The 23,502-nt window shown below is 42.1% G+C and overlaps 1 protein-coding gene and 1 long non-coding RNA gene across 3 annotated transcripts in view; one reads left to right on the forward strand and one right to left on the reverse strand.

The window, feature by feature from the left end:
• Window positions 1-9,823, forward strand: part of LOC146860402 (uncharacterized) — a 32,946-nt gene extending 23,123 nt beyond the window's left edge. The window contains exon 3 of the long non-coding RNA XR_014978816.1: window positions 8,950-9,823. This is a non-coding gene — a long non-coding RNA (uncharacterized LOC146860402). The remainder of the gene's footprint in view (window positions 1-8,949) is intronic.
• The window catches only part of FSD2 (fibronectin type III and SPRY domain containing 2), a 674,971-nt gene that overhangs the window by 301,262 nt on the left and 350,207 nt on the right, over window positions 1-23,502 (reverse strand). For both annotated transcript variants that reach the window (XR_014978815.1, XM_085644270.1), the window contains exons 7-8: window positions 20,109-20,264; window positions 4,907-5,041 (exon numbers count right to left, since the gene is read on the reverse strand). Coding sequence is in view for 1 of the 2 variants with exons in the window: in XM_085644270.1 (XP_085500396.1) it covers window positions 4,907-5,041; window positions 20,109-20,264 (291 nt within the window). In the remaining variant the exon portion in view is untranslated. The remainder of the gene's footprint in view (window positions 1-4,906; window positions 5,042-20,108; window positions 20,265-23,502) is intronic.

Consider the following 23,502-nt stretch of genomic DNA (forward strand, 5'->3'; position numbering starts at 1 on the left):
CCCTCCCCTTTTGCCATTGTCAGCGCAGCAGGAAGGCTTGCGGCGCTGCCATATGGCAAAATATTATAAATAAGGCCCTGTGTTTTTAATTTAGCTATGAACCTGGGGAAAACTCAGACCATAGGGTAGCTGCAGCAGAGTGCTGTCTGCTTACTCTTAACACCCGTCAGCACAGGCTTTGCCTTCCTCTGGCTCCTGTCCAGACCAGTGCTTTGCAGCTGCAGCAGTAAAATTAAGGACTGAAGACTGCATTTTCCAGAACTTTTTAAATGTTTTATGTTGGAATTAAAGAAAAATTAAACGTCAATTGTGGATTAGCCAATTAAAGAAAACAATTCAGAGCACACACACTGGGGACTGGTCAGTGGTGCCCCCATGTGCAGAGTGCAGAGTTAAAAAAACAAGCAACTTCAGTCACAAACAAGTATTGGCAAATCCAATATGTCGGAGCTATGTTAGGTGAATACGTTCTTTATTTGTATTACTGTGTATAAAAGGGTGTCTGCGGTATTGGTCAATTATGTATTTCTGCGCTTGTATGGATACAAGGATGTTTACACCATGTAAAGCACCACTAATAATAGTAATCAAGCTAGAACTGCTTCGCGAGGTCTAACACCTGTTCTTCTACAAATAGCCCTGTTAGTTCATTCACTTTGTAGCATTCACGTACCGGAAGTGGAGGTTTGAAAACAAAAAGTAATTTTAGCGCACTCAAATGGAGAACACCCTCCACCCATGAAATCCAGGGTAAATCACTTAAAGCAAGTCATCTTATTAATAAGTCATTCCCTCAAAAATAAAAGCTCAATGTCTTCACATAAAATATTTACTTTTTTAGGGTAAGATTGTGCGAGTTCTTCAACGCACAGGCAAGCAACTAACAAACAGAAAGTAAAACCATTTAAAAGCAGCAGTGTGTGCCTGCAGAAATGGTGATAAAAAATATACTCTTAGAGCTGACAAAAGAAGAAATGGATGTTTTGAAAAAAACCTCAGTGCAAGAAAGAAGGCAGCAACAGTTCTGAGGATGTAAATGTAATGCTGGAGAGCATGAAATCTGAATAGCGTCCTTAATACCTCAAGAGGAAACTGCTTTCACATATTAACAAGATTAGAGCACAAACTATGCAGCAACTAATGCATAATTTGTAAAAAGCTAAGTGAAGAAGTACAAACATTCTCCTAGGAGGCCGCTACCCACATCCCCTACTGGTCAATTCTAGCAATGGCGCCACTGTTGCCTGCCTTCCTGAAGGAGGTTCACTGGTGTTATGCAGGTAGAATCTTTTGAAACAATGGGCCCAAATTGCGCATTTTAAAGCAATGGAATTGGCCAAAATGTCATACAGCATCCACATGGCCAATGCATACCTCTCTGTAGTACTGTTTGTTGATCTCTTATGTTTTAATTTCAAGAGCTTAAGCCCAGACCTAAAAAGGCTTGATACCACGCACGAAGAGACATTTTCACTCAACATCTTTTTTGAATTCCATCAGCTTTTGTTGGTTTTGTATTAATCCGTTCAATAGTTTGTGAAATGAGCGTTTAAAGAGGGGTTCAGGGTTGGTATGAAGAGATTGCATTTTAGAGATATCTTTTTAGTTCGAAATTTGTATTTTTGATTGGCCCATAATTTTAGAACTGTTTGATGAACTTGCATGGCATTTGTCCTTTTTACATTTCTGCAGATTTGTCAAGGAGAGGGGACTTTAAAAAGTGGGGAGGTCAGCAACAAGTTCATTGGCTCAAACATATGGCATAATATGACAAATTTACATGAAATCAGACATATATTTATCATGTTTAATCTTCTGTGGCCTTGGAACGTTTCATGCATGCAGATCAACAAGGAGGCCAAAAATAAATTGGCAGCAATCATTGATTGATCTGCTAATAACTTTAGTGTCTTGTAATGATTCTACTTGAAATTGAGCAGGTTCTTATGTAGGATCTGAGAAGGGGTACACAGTTAAATCGGGGAGGGGGGAGCAAAAGAATGTTAGTGAAAGACTTTTTTTAAACATAAATTAAGATATTACTTCCAAGTTTTACTATTATGTCATTTTATGTCTTTTGGGGAGGCCACTGGTTAAGAAAATTTGATATCCTTCGTAGCCAAAGATTGGATTTATTTTTATCTTTCATAATTGGTTCTGCCAAAACTGTCTTTGAAATATTGAATACATTTGTCCTTAGCTTTAAAATACCAGAGCAAAATGATTAATTCACTATTAATCCTTCATTTTTAATCCAAGCTTTCCTTGTCAACCTCTGAAAAAATATGTGCTTAAATGTATAGCCTCTTGATTGTTTTTCTTTGTAACAACAGAAAGCTGATATTTATTAAGCCTAATTACAGAAGTCAAAATACCTGGGTGATATCAATTATCCATGCATTCACATGCATTGGAAAACCTTTGCACTGAAACAGCAAACTTGTGGTCTGAGGAATAAATCACAATAGCTAAAAGTGGAGTGGAGGAAGCTCTGGTGTGTCCAAACCAACTAAAAAGATGTTCTATGGATTCGTGGTTTCCCCCTTGAGGGTGGTAAAGAAGGTGAAGTATTCTGTTTTCAGGAAGGGGAAGTAGGATACAATGACGGTCTGAGGAGTATTATTTGTGACTGGAAAAAGGAAGAGGATGAGGAGGAAATGTTACATCTCTTTTGGAGTATAATATGAATAAAATGATGCCATAGAGAAGGGGTGCTGATATATGTGGATGCATATAGTCTATGGGGCAGATTTACAAGCCCCTTACAACACTTTTGCGCCCTGCTGTGTCACTTTTGTGATACAGCGGCGTCATAAAAAATGCAGCCAATTTACAACGTGTCGCATCTAGGGAGATGAGTCATGTTGTAAAGCCCTGCATCACATTATATCTGCGTCAGGTATAATGTATGCAGGATGGGCGTTCCCACGCAGGAAAGCCTTGTAAAAGTGAAGCAGTGAAATCTACAAGATTTCACTGCATCATTTCTAGAACGCCACTGCGTCAAAACCTTACGCCTGCTTGAAGCAGGTGTAAGGAGTGATGCAGTGTAGTGGGAATAGGCCTCAAAATGCATTGCTGGAATGGTGACGTGCTTGCGGCACGACTCCAGCAATGAGTGACTTTTGCCCCAACAGATGTGTCAGATGCGCCATGGTGTGCCGTACTGTAAATACGGCGCATCTGTGGAAATATGGATTTTTCTGGTCAGTTATGTCCCCAATCTTGGACCCCAACGGTTCTATGTGCATGTTACAAGTACATGTATGTTCCCTCCAGTTCCAGTTATGAAGACGCAAATACATGTGCGTCCACCGTTAACATGTCCTCTTTCAGATCCGCCATGAATGAGCCGGATATTCCATTCCTAAGTACAAAAGGCCACCGCCTTTATATGGTTCACTTATGCCATTTTACAGTTCAGACGAGTAGGCTCAAACTCAAGTCATCAAGTTTTTCTTGCTTTCTGCCTCTGAAGCTCCAGTCTGAGCCTGCATCTGTGACCATGAACTTTGTCTCATTCCCTGCGCGGCTCACGAAGCCTGACATCAGCTTGCTGCCTGCCAAGAACTGTATTTCACCTTCGAAATTATCTGCTCCGTTCCCTGCTCAATGCATTCCTGTCTAGTAGTTTCAGTAAACATTCTTCCAGCTACCGAGCAAAGGCCCGGTTTCTCTGTCTTTATGCAAGTAATTCATAGCCCTGTTACTATGGAAGATTCCTGCCCTCGCACCTAGTGTAGACACTTAGACGCTTGTACACGCACTAACAGTCAGTATAGTCAGTATAGAATAAGATTCTACTCTAAGAGACCTCTCTTCTGGATAACATAGTTCTTTAAACATAGGATGTTAGATATGATTTGGGATTAGGTTGACTTGACCCTCCAGACTTCTGTCGCCACATGTAGAGCTAAATGTCAAGTCCCCTTCACCCCCTAGTTGCACGTCAATCACACGTCATACTGCTGCGCACGCATCTCTGCCAAGTATTTCTGCTGACATTGCGAAATTATTTCATAGGTCCACCCATATGTGACATCATAACCAATGACGTTTTCCTTGTTACACCCAATTACGCCTCTTTATGCTACGCATGTGAAATGTTATCTTTGCTATCAATTGTTACGCCTCTTGCATCTACTTCCCTGTAATGCCTATTGTATAAAAGTGAATAATTATCAATAATGTATGTACTTCACTTCCTGAACCTCCGTGGTGATGGAACTTGGAGGCCACGATTTCGAAATCGTCCATTGGAATAAAGCCCTTTCCGAACCTCTAATACCACGGATTCTGCCTCTTATTTACTGAGCTATTTTTATTATGTTCTGTATCAAATTAAGTCCCGGTAATTAAATTATTTACCACACATCCATGGTGGCTCAAGGGTGTCCCAGGGTGGCGCAGGGAAAATGACACATTTCTGCAGATGGTTCAGTTTCTGGTAAATCTACCCCCATGTCTCTAGAACTACTAATATAACCTATTCATTATATTACTCTTATCATTGTGCTTTGTTGACCCTTTGGGTCTCAGATTTATACATTTGTTTGGTATTTTTGCTGAAAGTGTCATTGTTGTACTGCTACAAGAATGAAAGAGTAAAATGTATTTATGTTAAAGTGAAGGTGCTGAACCCAACAAAAGAAAGCCCATACATCCTTTTCCTTGTTTAATGCCTGCGTCAGGCAGCAAGAAAGATTTTACATAGGTAATTTAAGGCCCAATAATTTCCTACAATCAATTCAACGTTAACTATTTTAGTTACGATATAAAGCCGCATGTGTTATATATTGGAAAAAGGAACAATAATTTCTACTTTTAATTCAATTTTATCAATTTCACCAAATTTTGATTACAACTAAAATCTCATTTGTGATATATTGCAAAACAATGTATATACCTGTCATGTAAACGGCCCTTTCACTTGCTGGCCCAATACCGGTGGTGTTTAACGCAGTAACCCAAAACTCGTACTGAGTGTTAGGTACCAAATTTTCCACTGTGCAGTAGGTTTCTTTTACATTCACCACAAACTCTGTAACGAGAAGGACACAGCATGTCTATAGGCATATATATGAGGTCATTCTCTACATATAAAAGACGCATGCACACTAACGTTAGGTTGAGTATATGAATTTTAATATTCACATGTACGAAGAAGCATACAAGGTATTTTGGTTCCTGCGGTTATCTACAATTCGTTTTTTAATTGTATGCCGTTATCTTTAAACACATGATTGTTTTTTTATATATCTGTTCATTCACAAATTACTTATTACATGTTTGCACATCACCTTCCAGTCACTTGGAAACGCTGCCACAATTTGTAGGCAGGGAAGGTAAGTCCATTCAGAAAATAGAGGGTCGCAAACCAATATTCTTCAGCCACAACAGCTGTTTGCATGCAATTCAGTGGTAGGCAAGTGGTAACAGTTTGATTTTAAGGCATTTACGTACATCTATTCCTCTAAGGTGCATCATTTGCACGACTTGTTTGGAAATCAAGTGTTCAGTCGCTTAGTGCAGGTTTCTGGTCGGTGAGGTGCGGTATGATTTACTTCTCTGTGTGTTTAGTTAATTAAAACAATTGGTTGATACCATAAAAAACATAAAAGCACACAGAGCAACAATTACAATGCAAAAGATGTGGGAGGTGTGCCTGGTCAGGTAGTTGGAAAAGTGACAGAAAAGGGCTTACAGAAACACATCTGTGAGGGTCACCATGTGAGGTTGTGTGTGGGCCCATAGGTGAGTTCTACTCTAGGAAGAGAGCTAAATCCACTCCTATTTGACGGAGAGAATAAATGTTGAGGAATTTGTTGTGAAGGTATGTTCCTTCTTTCCATTCAGAAATCTATCTCTTATACATACAATAAAATAGAGCGATTCGGGGACCTAAACCTATGAAGCACTTAGTGCGGTGGAAATTATTGGTGTTGGTGAGGCATTTCTGGTAATTGTTGATTGTTATAACTTCCGATGCTTCCACTGCATTCGGCCATCAACATATGGGCCTTCTTGTTTTCCCTTGGTCCATGTTCCAACTTCATGAGTTGTTAATTTGTCAATAGCATTAGCGACCCCTTATGGTGTTTTATTTTAAAAAGTATTCCTCTGTGGTCACTTCTGGTAAAAGGTCTATGAGTAGGTACCTTGTTATCTCTATGTAGCTTTATCTGGTGAAATGTCCCAGAAGGGGTAAGGGCTGGAGATACTGGGAATGTGCTTATCCTGCATCCCTTATAATTCCTGATCCATAGAGAAACAAAGTTTATGAATGACTCGGGAATTATATGCATCCCATACCTTATAATGAGGGGCTAAGTGTTTCGAGAAAGCATGGTCCACCATAATGGAACTCAACTTCCTAGTTGCAAAGCCAAGTATGGATAAGAAAGCAAATTTAAATCAATGTACCCTCTACCTTTAAGAACACTGTTTTTAATGTTTAAGTCAGTGAATCCCCAATTACATCTGTATCAGCACTGTGATACAATAACACAAATTCCCACTTAATAGTGTCTTGTAAATATGAAGTTGTATCTACTGAAACAATATTGTGTTTCTTTTCTTGCTGAAATGAGAAGAGAGTGGTTGAGACCAATCTTTTTGAAGTATAACACAGGCACGGTCAATGATGTTATGACGTTCTTGAGATACTCAAAGACAAGCTAGTCTGTTTGTTGATGCAAATTTCATATGGAAATAAAAACAGTTCACTGTATAAATGGCTGCTATAGCATGTTAACCTTGTCTGTATTGTAAAGTGCCTTATAAAGTAATGTTTAATCTTCTGTGTTAAACTTGTCAGCCTTAGGGTGATCTTACACCAATCATGTTTCCTCCTTCTCTCTTGCTTTGCTGTTTTCGTTTTTGCTGGCCTTAGGGTTCAGTGCACTTTACCACTTTTAAGCAGTGATAAAGTGCTTGTGCTCTCTCCTTAGAACATGGCAAAATTGGCTTACACCCAATTGGCACTTTTAATTTACTTATAAGTCCCTAGTAAAGTTGTATTACATGTACCCAGGGCCTGTAAATTGAATGGTACTTTTGGGCCTACAGTACTTGTTTTTCCACACAGTTAAGAAGCCCTTTAATACATGTCTCAGGCCTACCAGTGCAGCCTTTATGCAGTTTTAAACTGCCAATTTGACATGGTAAAATAAACCTCTAGCCAGGCCTAAAACTCCCTTTTTAGGTCGAGTTTAGAGACAGTGAGCATGCACTGCTCTGCAAAACTTGTCGTGGTTGAGTAGCAAATAGAAGCCCCGCCCACTCTCCGCCCATATTTGCGTTTGGCTTGTGTCATTGTCCGTCCAAAATGCTGGCTTCTGACTTGTCAACAGGCTTGTTAGTCCCTCCTTAGTACCGCCTCCTCTTCATTTGTCACCTCCCATTGCGACTGGCCCCTTTATTTTGAGTGTTACACGGTACGTGATATTTAGACTGTGAGCACTATTTTCGTTAATGAAGTTCTCCTACTGCAGGCACGACATGCTTTGGTACCTTCTTTACCCCCTCCTGTTTTCCATGCCATCTTCCCCCACCCCGCCCTCCCATTGTGCGTGCCTTCTAAAGTTGTCTGTGCCTTCTCCCTTCTTTCCCCCAGCCCTTCCTCCCTCCTGTTGTCCAGGATGCCTACTTTTGCAATGCAATAGGTCTCGCCTAGCCAGACCTAAAACTCCCTTTTTAGTACATATGTCCCCTCTAAGATAGGCCATTAGGAGCCCATAGGGCATGGTACTTTGGATTTGAAATGTTGGACATGTACTTTTAAGTTTAACATTTCCTGGTAGTAAAACACTTCCAAATTAATTTTTCACTACTGTGACGCCTACCTCTCCCATAGGATAACATTGGCTTGCCTTATTACATTTAATAAGTAATAACTTTTGTTTGGGAGCAGGTAGGAATAGCATATTTTGTGCCCAAGGAATTATAAATGAAAGTCCTCAATAATGGTAAAGTTGGATTTTAGGTCACAATTCTGAAAATTCCACTTTTAGAAAATTGGCATTTTCTTGTCTCAACCATTTGGTGCCTGCAGCCTATTTCCATGGGCTAGTTGGCTGGCCGCCAGATCGGAGCCTCTGTTGACGGCACCCTCATTGGCTGTGCTGATAGAAAAGTTCCTCCGAAGTCCTGACACAATAGGTGCAGTTGTAGGAAGGGCTTTACATTGTACACCCCATTACACCATCCACCCTTGTCAGGGTGGATGATGTAAAGTCCTCTTTCTTCTGCCCATCACCGCCAGGAAAACCCCACCTGTGAGGGATAGAAAAAAACAAATAACAGACCTCACACGCTGGCAAAAAACTTCCATTATGTGGCGGTCATTAGTTTTTTTTTGCAAATACAAACTCCCACAATGAGAGTTTGTTTTTGAAAAACAAAAAACTTAACATTTTGGTGGACGACTGTCAAAACCGATGGCGGCTGCCCACCAAAATATTTGTACCTTGAAGGGGACCTCTATAACAGCAGTTCCTTTCAAGTACAGAGATGACTGCTGGGCCAGTGGTCATCTCTAAATTTGGTAGATGGTCGTGAGCGGGGATTTGCAAAAAGAAACCCGCTTGTATCAAGTACCCCTGTAATACGTACTAATTTTAAGTAGTAAGTATTTTAACGTGCAAACACATATCACACTAGGGAGATTTTGCTTTTCAATATGCATGAAATTAATCCTAACACTACGTAAATAACCGAAAATGTAATAATATGGTGTGTAGAATGTGTTATGAATGTATTGCATGACACATTGCATGTATATGTAGTAAAAAGCATGACGTGTGTTGCTTTTGTCATAATTATTAATGCCGCTTTCTGCTTATGCTATGCTAGGATAACTGTTAACATGGACTAGAGTTAAGGTGAGTGGTTAACAGTGAAGATTTCATTACCACATTATTAATAAATGTCTGCTTTCTGCTCTTTTAGTAAATGGACGAGTCTACATTTTGGGTTAAGTCAGCCGAACTGTGATGTGTGAAACTTGCAGTATGCATAAACCACGTGACTGAGTGGCTGAAAACGCTGAACAAGCTGAAAGAGCATGGCACGGTGAAGGACATGACGTTTGACATGCAGCCAACTCCAGTGACTCCGTGGGAAAATCCATGAAATGTTGAATGTATAAAAACCTGTCCTTAATTTGTTACTTTCACCTCATGAGAGAATAGGGATGTATACTGAATATGTGGGACCGAAAAGTCTAACAATGGATTTAGTCAAAGTAGTATGACTTAATGATAGGGTGATCATCCGCCCCACTTTTTGACCATTCCCGTAGCTAGAAAGGGTGATTTGAGCAATAAAGTGGGATGGAATCTGTATGGTAAGGGTATAAAGAATAGGTGATTTTTGGGCGGGGTTAGAAGCAAGGGCGGCAGATGCAGCTGCTGCATTTGGCGTGAGGAGAGAAAGGGTGTGTGGCTGATTGTCGGGTTGCAGGGAGGCCTAGCTGTTCCAGTCCTATCCTTATCCTGATCTTAGAGTCTTTGATCCCTGACTCTTCGTCTGGGGGTCCCCTGCAGCTTCCTAGGCCTGGGTGGTGGTTTTCCTCGTTCTTATTCTTTAGGTTGGTATCTTTGATATCTCGAAGTTATAATCCATGATCTTTTGTCTCTTCATCTATCTTTCCGAATTGAGAATTGATTTATGCACATGTCTGATGTCTCTTCATCTATCCCCTCCGTGTAACCTATGTTTCTTGAGATTGATTATTTGTTGACGGTTTAGAGTGTATTTTCTCTCATGAGGTATTTTCTAAGACTAATGCATTTTGAGTTAGATAAATTTAACAAATTGCAAACAATGAGTCTGTGATTATTTTTATTCGTTTATTAATTGAGTGACTGTTACCTTTAATTTTTCAACTAATTGGTCCATCGACCAAGAAGATGGAAATTTGAACAAGAAAGTTTATTGTGTAGATTATGAACTTCCTAAATTTCAACTGTTGAATATGAAGTGGTAAGAAATTTGCAAACTTGACACCAGCGCCACAGGCACTTGGGTGAATGTGTATAGGCCAAAGTAAATTAAATAATTGAACGTTTGTCCCTGTCCAAATTATTGGGCCCGTGCTGCATCAGTAGTCTGTCAGGATGGAGGCGGTTATGTCATCCATGCCTCAAAACCTAAATCAAGATATTATGTCTGTGTAGGAAATCTGTCTTTTCTGCGTGGTCATTCCAGATTTTTCAACTTTTTCTGGACCCTATTTCTGCTGGTCTTAGAACTCTGGTTACTGCTGCTGCTTAACAGAAGTACAGTGTCTGTGCTACTCCTTTGAACATGGTTAAATTGGCTTATTTCTAATTGACTTATTTAACTTGCCTATAAGTTCCTAGTATATAGTAGTGAAAATATACCAGGGCCGGGAAGTTAAATGTCACATGTGAATGATAGCCCCTATTGTGCCGTCAATACAGTGGGTGGCCTAGAAAATATGGCTTCAGGCCTACCATGTGTAGACTGACAGTAGCAGTTTGAACTCTGTTGCACAGACCAGTCAAAAATCACCCTTTTGATAGGGGCCGAAAACCTAATTTAAAATAATAAATAGGTCACTCCTAAGCACCCTTTGTTGCCCGTAAGGTAGGGAGCATAATATTTAGAGTGGAACATGTTTGACATTAGAAAGGGCATGTTACCCCAGAGACTAAACGACATTGTCACTGGTCAGGCTGCAACTGGCACAAAAGAAAAGTCAAAACATAGATTATGCGTTTTAATTTATAACGTTTGAGCTGTACCAGCTACACACACAATTCAAATACTTATTTTATATTTAATTAAAATCCAATCCACTGGGAAAGTCAGATTGTTATTAAGTGTATTGGAATTGTAACGTTTAAATTTTACCTTTACCCTGCCTCGAAAGCTGCTGGATGCTAATTTTGCATTAGCTCTTCAGCCACTGCCCAACCTGTACTTAGCCTGAATGAAGTGTAAACGGGGTGTGAAAACTAATTCCAGAGAAGGGACAATAGGCAGGGAGTTGTGAAGTGTTTCCTTCCCCTGGCAGGGAGACCAGTTTGGCTAGGCCCAGTAACTTAATTAACTTCAAAGGGGTCTGCCCTTTTACAAGTAAATGTTAGGTTACACATTGAAAGGCCCAGCCGTTGTCCCCATAGTCAGACGGACACCAAATCCAGTGGCAGAAAAGCTACCCCTAGTACTGGCTTTGAGTGATCACAGAGAAGGGGACTGCTGATGACAGTGGCCACACTTCTGCACAGACACAGGCAAAGCTTTGTACAAGGGAGAAGGATTTCCCCATCTTGGATTTTGGTAATAAGGTGCACTGTGGGATTGTTTGTTTTAAGCAAATAGAAAATGCTGTAAACGTGGGTAGAGAACATTTACCCCATTAGTTGGGGAAGAGTTACCTCAGCCACTTGCTGGTGCCAGACATAAATTTGGCACTCCCAGAAACCATCTTCAGAACACTTTCTGGATCTGCCGAAGATCAGAAGAGGGGTGGACCTGCTGTCTGTGACCTGAGGGGAGCCTTGAAGGACTGGACCTGCTCCCTCTTGTACTAAAAACACAAAAATGGCTGACGTTCTGTGTAGTTAAAGGGACGCAGCAAGAGGCTTTTTCCCTGAAGTGCTCAGCTGAACTGTGGCAACTGGACCTTAAATTGACTTTGCTTGTTGGCCTCTACCTGACACCCTGACAGTCTCTTACTGCCTTTTACTGAGTTCCTGGAGGCCTTTGAAGTGTACTCCTGTGGTTGTTTGGGCACCAGGGAAAAGTTTGGAACCTTCTAAAAACCTTTTCTCTGGAGCTCAACCTTCAGCTGCAGGACAAGCCAGAAAAAGCATCTAACCAGCAGTGCCACAGCATTTGACTGGATTCCACTCAAAGATCTTCACACCTCCAAAAAAATGACTAAGTTCCATTCTGCATTGGGACTTGAAAATGTTCAGCAAGAAATCTCCAAAGCTCCAGAGCTCCAGTGTGGCCAACCTGTTTCAGGTATCCAGCCTTAACTTCCACAGTGGCAGCTACAATTTCAGTGGCAGCCTGCGCAGGGAGGATTTTTCTTCTTGTATTGGGACTTATGAAACAAAATTCAATGCTTTTCTTCCAAAAAAATGTAAGTCCATTTTCTGAAGTGGGACTTAGAAACTTTTCGATGTTTTTGACTTCTAGACTTCCATTGGGACCAATCCGCTTGGCATATGCGACCAGGGCTCCATAGCAGTAAGCCTGAAACCCTGCACAGTTCCCAGTCTTCCGACTCCATTGACTACAATTGGTGCTTAGTGCTTTTTGGCACTATTTCTACTGAAAACCTAAAAGAATTCAAATCTCCCATTCCCCTTATTGATATTGTGTTGTTTTGGTGTCATTTTGTTTGTTAAATGTGACTCTTTGTTTTTTAATTCTGCTTGATATTTTTAATACATAAATAATTTACACATTGCCCTAAGTTAAGCCTGTATGCTCTTAGCCATAGCTGCCGGGGCGTTGAGCTAAGAATAATTTGGTGACTTCCAGGGTTCAATCTGACGAGAAGTGATAATTTTCCTTTCAGGTCGGTAGTTGCCCACCCCAAATAATAATCCACTTAGTTGGCCTAAATGGGACCTTTTGCCCCCCTCCCGCCATTTCCACGTTGGTACTTATGGAGTTGTTGTGGCTTTGACATTGAATATGCTTTAACTGGTTTGCTTCTGAACTAGTAGTGCACCATGCAATTTAGTGCACCCTCCCAATGCAAAACTGCTCTCTTTAGCAAAATGTAGCTCCCACTTTCCCCCTGGAGAGAGGGACCATTCCACAGTAAGAGAAGAAACATTATCTCTGATTACTGGAAGTTGATAATCCTCTCTCCCTCGCTCACAACAGGTCATATAAGATGTCGTTCTGAGCTCTACTGCCAACATCTGGTTTTGGTGATGGCCGGTGAAATGACTCTGTGTACTTGCTGCAAGAACTGAAAGGGAAAACCCAAATAAATGAATGGTAGGATGCACAGTTTTCAGCCTGGCACAAAGGTTGTTTTGGGTGTGGTGGGACCACGGTCATAAGCTACAGAAATGGCAGTTCCCAAAAGGCAATCTCCATTTCGTTTACCAGGCCAGTGTCAGCCAGCTGGAAATTCACTGTGTGCATGAGTCTGAAAAACGTCTGACAACAGTATTAAACAAAGTTCCATTATTTATTTTCCTCAACATGAAGACTTAGTGGGTTATAATTAGTTGAGTCACTTAATCTCAATTTGGTACATTAACTGGGACATTACTCTGATGATATGTGGCATGCAGTGATCTAGTCCTGTGTGCCACATCCCATTTCAGGGAACTATCTCTCTTATCTACTAATAAACTCACATTTCTGCATGCATCTATAGATTCCTGTCTTCCCATAGCTTCCAGTGAGAGCCAGCCCTAGCTGGAAGTGGGCACGGGGAGGACTGGGGTCTCTATACTCTTGGAGAGTGTTTGGTGTATTTTAAGGTCTCTCTTTTCGTGGGAAGAGTTCTTGGATAAATGGGGTGCCAGGTTTTTGCACTCTCTTTTTGGCTTCCCTCTGGATTTCATTATCTTGAAACTAGTGCAACAATATGATACTTCAGCTAGAAATAGGCCTTTTTGTTGACGAGTAATTTCCTGATCTACGAGCTTGACCCCGTCCTTCTGGCATATGGTGTATTAAGCATGGATTGATTCACCCACAAAATCTACTCTATAACCACCTCATCTGCTTCAGTTTAGAATGGACTGAATTAACCTCATGTTCAGAGATGGCTCCGGTCTTCCTTAAGCCATGAGTTCTTACTAGCACAAGGATCCTCCTGCCTATTGAATGTCCATAAGGTCACTATGTCTAATTTCTCCTTCATGTAGCCGCCTTGTGAACATCCCTGGGATGCACCTTAAGTTATTGTTCTGTTCAACATGTGGAGCACATCAACCTTCGATAGTGTGGACAGCTTTGTGTGAGTGTTAAATATTCCCTTGTTCAAAATACGAGACAGCATGTTTGACAACCGCCCTCTTAGTTGCTGTCATCCCTTAAGACACCAGGACCCAGATGTACCACACTGCAGCTCAGGCACTTGCACGAAGCAAAGCGGCGTAAATGGTTATTTGGTGTTTTGGGTACAGAATCCGCCGTTCAATATACTGCTGTATGTCTTAGGAACCTCATTATGAGTGGCCCGTGTTTGGGACAATATTCATCGCACATCACGAAATTTAACTCTTCAGGGTCTGAATTGACTTGGTATGATAAATAACTTCCAATTACGAGTTCATCTAAAAAAAGGGGAGTAACATGCAGATGTTTAATGCTTAACACATTGCTTTCAACATACATGGATGTCTCGTGTGATGGCTAGAGCTTGCTAAGAATAGGTGGAAGAGGGCTCCCTGCTCTCTGATGCATCACATGAAATGCTTCTGTTTACATGCTCATCTCAGGCCTGTCTCTCTAGAATCTCAGGGTCCCTTGGATGGGAGGGAGAAAGAACCATACTCAGTGCAGTGATGTAGAGGTCACTGTCTCTATGACTGGTGTCAGGTCCAGCCAAAAGCCATCCAACACCTACTTCTCATGTGGAATGATGCTGGTACTGGCAGGCTTCTGGCTCCTCTGGTAGGCAGATCGAACAATCTATGTCTGTCTGTCTGCTATTGCCCAAACATGTACATCCCTTATGTCCAACTTATGTGTTGCCTCTCTCTTCAGTTCTCCCAGTGCAAAGGCAATTACATCATTACAAATGCTGGATTTTGCCATATTTTGAGAAAGAGGTTAGCCAATGTGTGGCGAGAATATATAACTGTTTCTAAGCTACAATTTATAAAGCAAGTTCAAAGTTAAATGTTCCAGATATCCGTGTGATGATTGATCTTCTCATTAAAGCGGTTAATGGCAAACAACGTCCATTTTTTTCTCATTGTATTTACATCTTTAAAAGCAACTTATTGAAAAAAGGCTGCTCAGGGTAGTTATTAATGATTTGGCAACTATCTAGCCAGGGATGACCCCCACAGAGAGCACTGAAATATGTGGGAAGCAATGTAGTGCTGTTTCAAGCTATTTCCTTTGTGTACAGCGCCATATTATTCCACCCTATAATGCACTCTTTCATATGTAGATATAGAGTTAATAGTGATCAAGTGTTGGTGCCTACCAACTGACTGAGTCCTGCTCTCTCCCTCGTGCAAGCTATTATCTTGCTCATGTCACAATGAATGCCATCCTCAGGAGACTCAAGCTGACTCCTTAAGCAAAGGACTGAATAGTCCTACAAAACACATTTACTGAACCTCACTCTCCTCAAAACGCAATGCTATATTAATGTATTATCAGCCTCATCTCATTGAAACTGAAAGATACCAGGTTAGCTTTACATTATTTTTTAATTCACTGCCCAATTGAGCTAGACAGCTCCTCACTTAAACCATATATTGTTGGTAAGACATATTATCATATTGTGCAGGAATAATGGTGATTGACCACTATAGAGCCCTGTTGCACCTACTGGTGTCCTGTAGCAGGGGCTGCCAGGTATATGGCTTATCTGCCTTGTGTCTAGAAATGATTCTGCAATAATGTAAGAGAAACCTAAACTATTTTCCTCTTAGTTATTGTTAGACCTGTCAGTCTTTTATTGTTAGACCTGTCAGTCTTATGGTGGCCATCTTGAAAACATTTTGCCTTACGCCTCCACTTTTGCCAATCTCTTTTTTATAGGCCTTAGGAATGTGCGCACTCTACGACTGCTAATCAGTGCTTATCAGTGCTAAAGTGTGTGTGGTCTCTCCTCTAAACATGGCAAAATTGAGTTACATCAAATTGGCACATTTAGTTTACATGTAAGTCCCTAGTAAAGTGGTACTACCTGTATCCAGGGCCTGTAAATTAAACACTACTGGTGAGCCTCAACACTTATTACGCCATTCACTTAAGTAGCCTTTAAACATGTCTTAGGACTGCATTGCAGCTTGTTTGTGCAGTTTTAAACTGCCATTTCAACCTATCAAAATACATCTCTTGCCACGCATAAACCATCTTTTTAATGCATATCAGCTGTGAGGTAGACCCTAAATGGCCTATATGGCAGGGTGTAGTGTATTTGAAAAGTTAGATATGTACTTTTAACTTTTACATGCCCTGGTAGTGAAAAGCTCAGAATATTGTTTTTCACTACTAAGAGGCCTGTCTCTTTCATAGGATAACATTGGATTAACGTTTTACATTTAATAAGTGATAACCTTAAAGTGGGAGTAGGAAGTTATGTCGAGTTTGGTTTCTAAAGAATTGTAATGATTTAAAGCCCTCTCTAAAAGTCGGATTTTAAGCCACAATTCTTAAAATGACACTTTTAGAAAGTTGGCATTTTTTTGTCCCAACCATTTGGTGCCTGCTTCCTGTATCCTGGGTCACATGACTAGTTGTAGCTGGCAGTTAGCTGGTCTTTGTGTCTGCTCCTAGTCAGTGAAACAAAGCAGGAATAGGGGTTGTCAAGATGGGTAATCTCTGACTTGTGGATGGGGAGAATCTGTCAACTACCACAATTGCACATCACATCATATCACAAAGCCTCTGCCTGAGCACACTCACAAAGGGTTTGACACTAGTCTTTTGTGCCACAGACAAGCTAGGGGCATGGCAGGGAGGCAGGAAATTCCAAACACCTTTGGGGATGGAAACCTCCAGAACCTTCTTGTACTTCAAAGTGGGCACTTGGTAGAAATAATGGACCTGTGGAAAACTCGGAAGGGCTGCTGTGCTGCTCTGCAAGAATAAATTGCTACTCCCGTGCTTAATTTGAGCAGGTGCTTAATTGGTTTCCGGTGCTCTGCAACGGCACCTAATTGTCAACACCACACTTAGGGCAGTCTGCCACATGGTGGCGCTGCTCATGTAATTTAGAGACGAGCAGTATAACAGTTGTTTAGGAAAACAATTGACATTAAACAATTGCTAATACCTGCCTCCCTAGCCATTCCTTTAGCTTCGGGGACCTGGAATAATCTAAACTGTAGCATTGACATGCAAGAGAGATGGTAAGTAGTTGTTTTGGCAGCAATTGACAAGGGCGATGTGTGCTGCAAGCTGCCGTGGCCTCCTGGTCAGAGCCCTGGCACTCAATATTTTACAAATTAAGTTCTGTGCTACTCTGTTTCCCCAGGACCACCGGAGTGACTCCAAAGGCTAGTTGGCTGGCATTCTGATCAGAGCCTCAAAGACAGAAAAGGCTCCAACCACCTTGAACCCAGCACCTGGACTCTGTCCACTGTGAGTCCTGCTGTGAGTCCTAACTTCCAAGTGGTACCACTCCAGTCCTGGACCCTTGGAAGTGGGCCTGAAAATGTCGTGCCAGCCCAGCTGTGGTCCTGTAAGCAGAGCCAATGCAGCCCAAAGCATCTGCTTGAAGCTGCATTGGAACTGCGCAGCTTGACACATCCCCGACACTGGATCTCGCAATGCAGCCCGCAGTCTCCTCTGAACAGGCGCTACTCAACATATCCTGGATGCCAGCCTACTCATCGCAATACCCTCATCAATGCCATCCTCGATGACGATGCAGGTCACCACATTGCAGCCCTGTGCTTCTTTGGAACCGCCTGTGTGTGACGCATCTCGGATGCAGGACTTCGCATCGCTAGCCCCTCACAGATGGCATCCTCGTGATGACACAGGTCTCTGCCTTGCAAACCCAGCTCTTTCTAGGAACTGCCGCTGCGCAATGCATTCTCAACGCGGAATCTCTGCAAACCAGTATTTAAGGTACTTTATTCAGTGGGCCTAACTTGGTCCCCGTATAGTCCTGTGCGCCATCGTGTCTGGCTCGACCAGAAAAACACAGTTGCCGTTTTGTGCCTCTAAGCAGTATTTCTGGTTATATCTTCAAACTAGCATATCTTCAGTTCCATGGATTGGATTTTATGTCATTTGTATCTCAACTCATTTATTAAATTCTACTTTGTTTCCCTAAATTGTTGTGGGATTTGTCTTGTGCTGTGTTTCCACTTTATTATTGTTTGAAGTGCTTCATAATACTTTGGGGCACATTTATGAGGCCCGTTGCGCCATCGGAACGTCACTTTTTGTGACGTTCCGTGGCGCAGAAGCCTGCGTGATATTTATCAGGCAGCACTGAGCCACTTTTTTTGGCTTAATGCTGCCTCATAAATATCAGTCCCTTTAACGCAGTGTTCTGCGTTAAAGGGGCGTGCAATGGGTGTTGCTGGGGGCGTTCCCAGCAACATCCATGGCCTTTTGACACTGCCCCAGATTTACGAGAAATCGTAAATCTGAGGCAGCGCCAAAAGCTTCCGCCTTCCTAGGGGAGGTGTAAGGGAGGCGCAACAGGGAGAAATATCTTTATTTCTCCTCGTTTTTTCCTTTTTCTATGTGTGCTGCATTCTGCAGCACCCATACAAAGAGGAAAACCCTCTTGTGATTATTTTTGTACAGAAAGGTTTCCCTTCCTGTACAAAAATATTCATCTCCGCAACGCAGGCACCCTTGCACCATGGTGCAGAGGTGCCTGCGTTGGCGCAGGCAGCCCATTGTGCGCCGGCGCAGGGGAAAAGGACAGGAATGCGCTGCATTTTATAGATACCGCGCATCCCTGCCCTTTTCTTTTGCAGTAGGGAAGCGCAGCAGGAAGGCCTGCTGCGCTTCCCTACGGCAAAACCTCATAAATCTGCCCCTTTATATGTCGCCTCTAAGTTAAGCCTGACTGCTTAGTGCAAAGCTACAAGAGGGTTAAGCGCATGTTAATTTGGGGTTTATTTGTGTATCACCCTAATGAAGTTTGTGCTTGCTGCTGGAGTAAGGTTTCACCTACCTCAACCAATAACCTAAATTGCAACAGTTGTTTTGTATTTTTTGTTTCTTATGCAGTTTTAAAAAGTGAGACTATGACCCTAAGATCTTGCGTTAAAACAATCATTTTACAAATATAACTAAAGTAGTAGAAATGTAAATAAGCAGAGTAGGCACATTGAACACCTGTGAGTGAAGTATTAATCAATCAATAAAAGTGGAGCATTATAGTATTTTATAGAAGCAAAGACTGAAAAGATAAAAGAAATGGTCCTCATGAAGGTAGAGGGGTAAGAGACAGAAAGGATGACATCTAGAGAAAAAAGCTAGCAGAGCTAGCAAATGGATAGGAGGGCAACATAGAGAGAAAATGGCTAGTAGGAAGTTAGGGCAGCACTCAGAAGGAACGTTGATAAGGGGGCAGAGAGGGTAGAGGAAAATACATGAAAGTGATAAGGAAACAGAGGCAAAGTAAGAAGGAAAAAAAATGTCTAGAAATGACACAGGAGACAATTTCGGAATAAGGGCATTTAAGTGCTGTAGGTAACAAATTCATATGGTTCAGTGCAGAGGTCTGGAATATCTATCAAGTGGAGATTTCAAGATTGGAGATTATTTAGGACCATCCTCAAAATGCATTTGGAACAGGAAGGCTTTCGGTTCCTTTTTTAATGTTAAAAAAAATGGAGGGGCGCCTAGGGCCAGTGAATGTGAATTCTAGAATCTTTGTACCCTGCCATTAAATGAATTGGACAAAGATCACTCATTAAAGCCCGAGGCTCAAGGGGAAGTGACAGACTTAGCTGCACAAGAGCTGTTGGCCACCAGAAAGTTTCAAGATTTCAAGATTTCTGCCAAGTAAATCTGAACAGACAAGCACAAGGTTTTGCAATCTATCTTAAATTGAGCCGGAGCTTAGAATGGGAAACAGTCAGCTTAAAGTACAGGTGTGATAACATATTTTTTGTTTGCCCCCAGACACAAAGCAAACTGCTGTATGTAATATTGACGAAAGGAGTTCTGTTTGGCCAGAATGGAGAAAGATGTTGTAGTCAAGTCTAGAGAGAATGAGGGTTTCTCCTAAGGTCTTATGGTCTTGTTGAAGTATAATCTGCCTGACACCTCTGACCAATCTGAGTTGATAGCATGCAGTCCATGCCATGGAAGAAATTTGATATTGGAGGTTACGTTTATTGTCAAGGATAAAACCCAAGAGTTGTTAGTTGTCCATGACACGTGATGCAACAGGAATCAATCCATAACTACACATAACGGTTGCACCAGGTCCTCCTTACCGGCTTGTGCTTCACTAGGTGTGTCGTCGCTCACAGGTTTGTAGTAGAGCTGGTAACTTTCAACTGTATCATCTGAAAATAGGCTCCAGCACACTTTCACTGATGTTCCTGTAGCTGAGCTGTGGGTTTGTGGATTGATCACTGGAGCGGAAGGAGCTGAAATATGAAAATATGTTAAATATTAAGTAAACTTACCTTTCTACAAATCTTATATATCAGATGTTTTCAGAGTAGGTTATAATTCTATAGTAGATACATTTTGTGGCTGTCATTGACTTGGTAGAAGTGGGAGGGAAAGAGAAGTCCTAATGCACTTTGCTCATGTTTCCACAGAACCTGGATTCAGTTATTTATCATTAAACTCGCTGCAGCTTCAGGATTGCTTGTCTTACTCACAAAGCAATTCAGACTGGTAAACCAGCCTTCCTTGCCTGAAAACTCAGAAAGGCAGGTCAGTTCTAATCTGAGAAGCTCAAACACCCTTTTCCTCATACCACCTACAGGGCACAAACAAAAAACCCTGGCATGCACATTCTCGAACACTGCCCCTAAAATCTGGAACTCCATACCAATAGATATCAGGATGAACACCTCCTTCAAGAAACAACTAAAGAATCTCCTCCTCAACCGGCAACTGTACTAGTGGAATCAACAAGACAGGACCTTTCCCCCCAGTTCTCCTTGTACCCTCTTTCCTTGTTATTTTTAGGTCAAGCCTTGGCAGGCATGCAGTATTGGAGTATGGCTTTGAAGCCCCACCCACTCTCCACTATTTTTAATTGCCTTGTGTCATTATCCTTTGTAAACTCTGCCTTCCGAATCGTTATTAGGCTTGTTAATCCCTCCTTGGTACCGCCTTATCTTCATTTGTTACCTCCCATTACGACTGGACCTTTTACTTGTCTTTTTACACTGTCTGCTTTATCTTGGCTGTGCGCACTATTTTGTTTAATGATTTACCCCAATACTACCCACTACGTCGCAGCACGCCGCACGCTTTTGTTTTGATTATATTTACTAATGGCGGTCCGCTTTAAGTATAGCGGCCAATCTCATTTATTTATTTTTGTTTACTAGCGCCCATGCGGCTCTGCCCCTTTCTTAAGACAAGCCCCATCTAAATCAAGGTGCCCACAGCTATTAAAGTGAAAAAACATCTGTTTGTCAACTTGACAAACAGATGCTTTTTTTGTCAAAGTGCCCCATGCCGCGGTTTCACTTTAATGTCGGCCACGCCCCTTACTTTAAGCACACTTACTTTAGACGCGGCTTGTCTAATGCAGGGGGCACGGCCTACATGAATGTGAAAGCACTGCATGGGGGTTGGTAATTTGCAATGCAATAGGTCTCGCATTTGCAAGAGTTTAAGCTATTGCATTGACAATAGCTCAAACTCTCATAAATGAGAGACCTATTGCATTACCAATGCTAGTTTTTTCTCCCTTAATCTAAGGAAAAATTGGATTGATCTGATTAATCTCAGCTGTTCTGATATACTCATCATATTGATATGAGCATGTATTGATTTATTTTATTTAAAAAATATATATTTTATTGTTTTCAAAACAAAACATTCCATCATGTGCAGAATGAAAAGGCAATCAGGTACTGGTTGAACAACAACATACCCTGCTCGCACCCAGGTATTCTTGACCAAGCCATATGCAACCAAAATCGTGTAGCGTTCCCCAATATATTAATTGCAACAATCAGCAAAAGCATCAAAAGCAGTCCTTTCAATAAAGGCCAATTATCAATGAAAATCATGTGAAAAGCACCTGTGCCACACATTCAAAACCACAAAATGAATCACCCCCCCCTCCCCAGCGTATCACACATTTCTAAAATTATGGTAAAGGCAAGGTGTAGACCAAAAGAATACATTACAGAGAAACTGCAACCAGTAGCAGGGAGTACAACGCTGTCAGAGGCAAAAAAAAGAAAAGAAAAACACAGGAATACCCCAAATAGAGGTAGTCAAGTAGTAAATACTCCTTGATCAGATCACAATAGCCTAATCCTCAGCTGGGAAGTCCGCATCCTGATCAACCTCCAGGTCTTTCAGCAGTATTACTAACGCTTTCCAAGCACTTGCTGTCTCCAAAGCTTTCTCACTATTCGCTCGCCGAGCCAACTGTACTCTAACTGTGCCTTCACTTTCTGCCCATTTTAGGAGTTCAAAGCGGTACAAAAGGGGGTGGTGATGGACGGAGCATCAGAACCAATCAAACAATCACACCCAATCAACAGATCTGGGTTTGATCCATCACCGTTCTTTAGCCCACTCTGCCACCCCAGTTCAGACATGGCCATATGCAAATCAGTCTGACCCTGTGCCTCATGGGAACAGTCCAGACCGAACTGCCAAGCCATGACTTCCCTGGACCGGAAACAAGCTTCCTAGGACCGGTTTCTGGCATTTCAGCCGTCTTCAGCCAGGCTTGCTTGAATTCAGTGGCAAAGTGAGCAAGGGACTCACGTCTGAGCATAACCTGCCAACTTATGGCGAACAAAGCGGTACAAAAGTGGGTGGTGATGGACGGAGCATCAGAACCAATCAAACACTCACACCCAGTCAACAGATCTGGATTTGATCCATCACCGTTCTTTAGCCCACTCTGCCAACCCAGTTCAGACATGGCCATATGCAAATCAGTCTGGCCCTGTGCCTCATGGGAACAGTCTAGCCCGAATTGCCAAGCCATGCCTTCCCTGGACCGGAAACAAGCTTCCTAGGACCGGTTTCTGGCATTTCAGCCGTTTTCAGCCAGGCTTGCTTGAATCCAGTGGCAAAGTGAGCAAGGGACTCACGTCTGAGCATACCATGCCAACTTATGGCGAACAAAGCGGTACAAAAGGGGGTGGTGATGGACGGAGCATCAGAACCAATCAAACACTCACACCCAGTCAGCAGATCTGGTTTTGATCCATCACCGTTCTTTAGCCCACTCTGCCAACCCAGTTCAGACATGGCCATATGCAAATCAGTCTGACCCTATGCCTCATGGGAACAGTCCAGCCCGAACTGCCAAACCATGCCTTCCCTGGACCGGTTTCTGGCATTTCAGCCGTCTTCAGCCAGGCTTGCTTGAATCCAGTGGCAAAGTGAGCAAGGGACCCACGTCTGAGCAGACCCTGCCAACTTATGGTGAACAAAGCGGTACAAAAGGGAGTGGTGATGGACGGAGCATCAGAACCAATCAAACACTCACACCCAGTCAACAGATCTGTGTTTGATCCATCACCGTTCTTTATCCCACTCTGCCACCCCAGTTCAGACATGGCCATATGCAAATCAGTCTGACCCTGTGCCTCATGGGAACAGTCCAGCCCGAATTGCCAAGCCATGCCTTCCCTGGACCGGAAACAAGCTTCCCTGGACTGGTTTCTGGCA

The sequence above is a fragment of the Triturus cristatus genome, chromosome 3_1 (assembly GCF_964204655.1).
Source record: "Triturus cristatus chromosome 3_1, aTriCri1.1, whole genome shotgun sequence".
Classification (NCBI taxonomy): domain Eukaryota; kingdom Metazoa; phylum Chordata; class Amphibia; order Caudata; family Salamandridae; genus Triturus; species Triturus cristatus.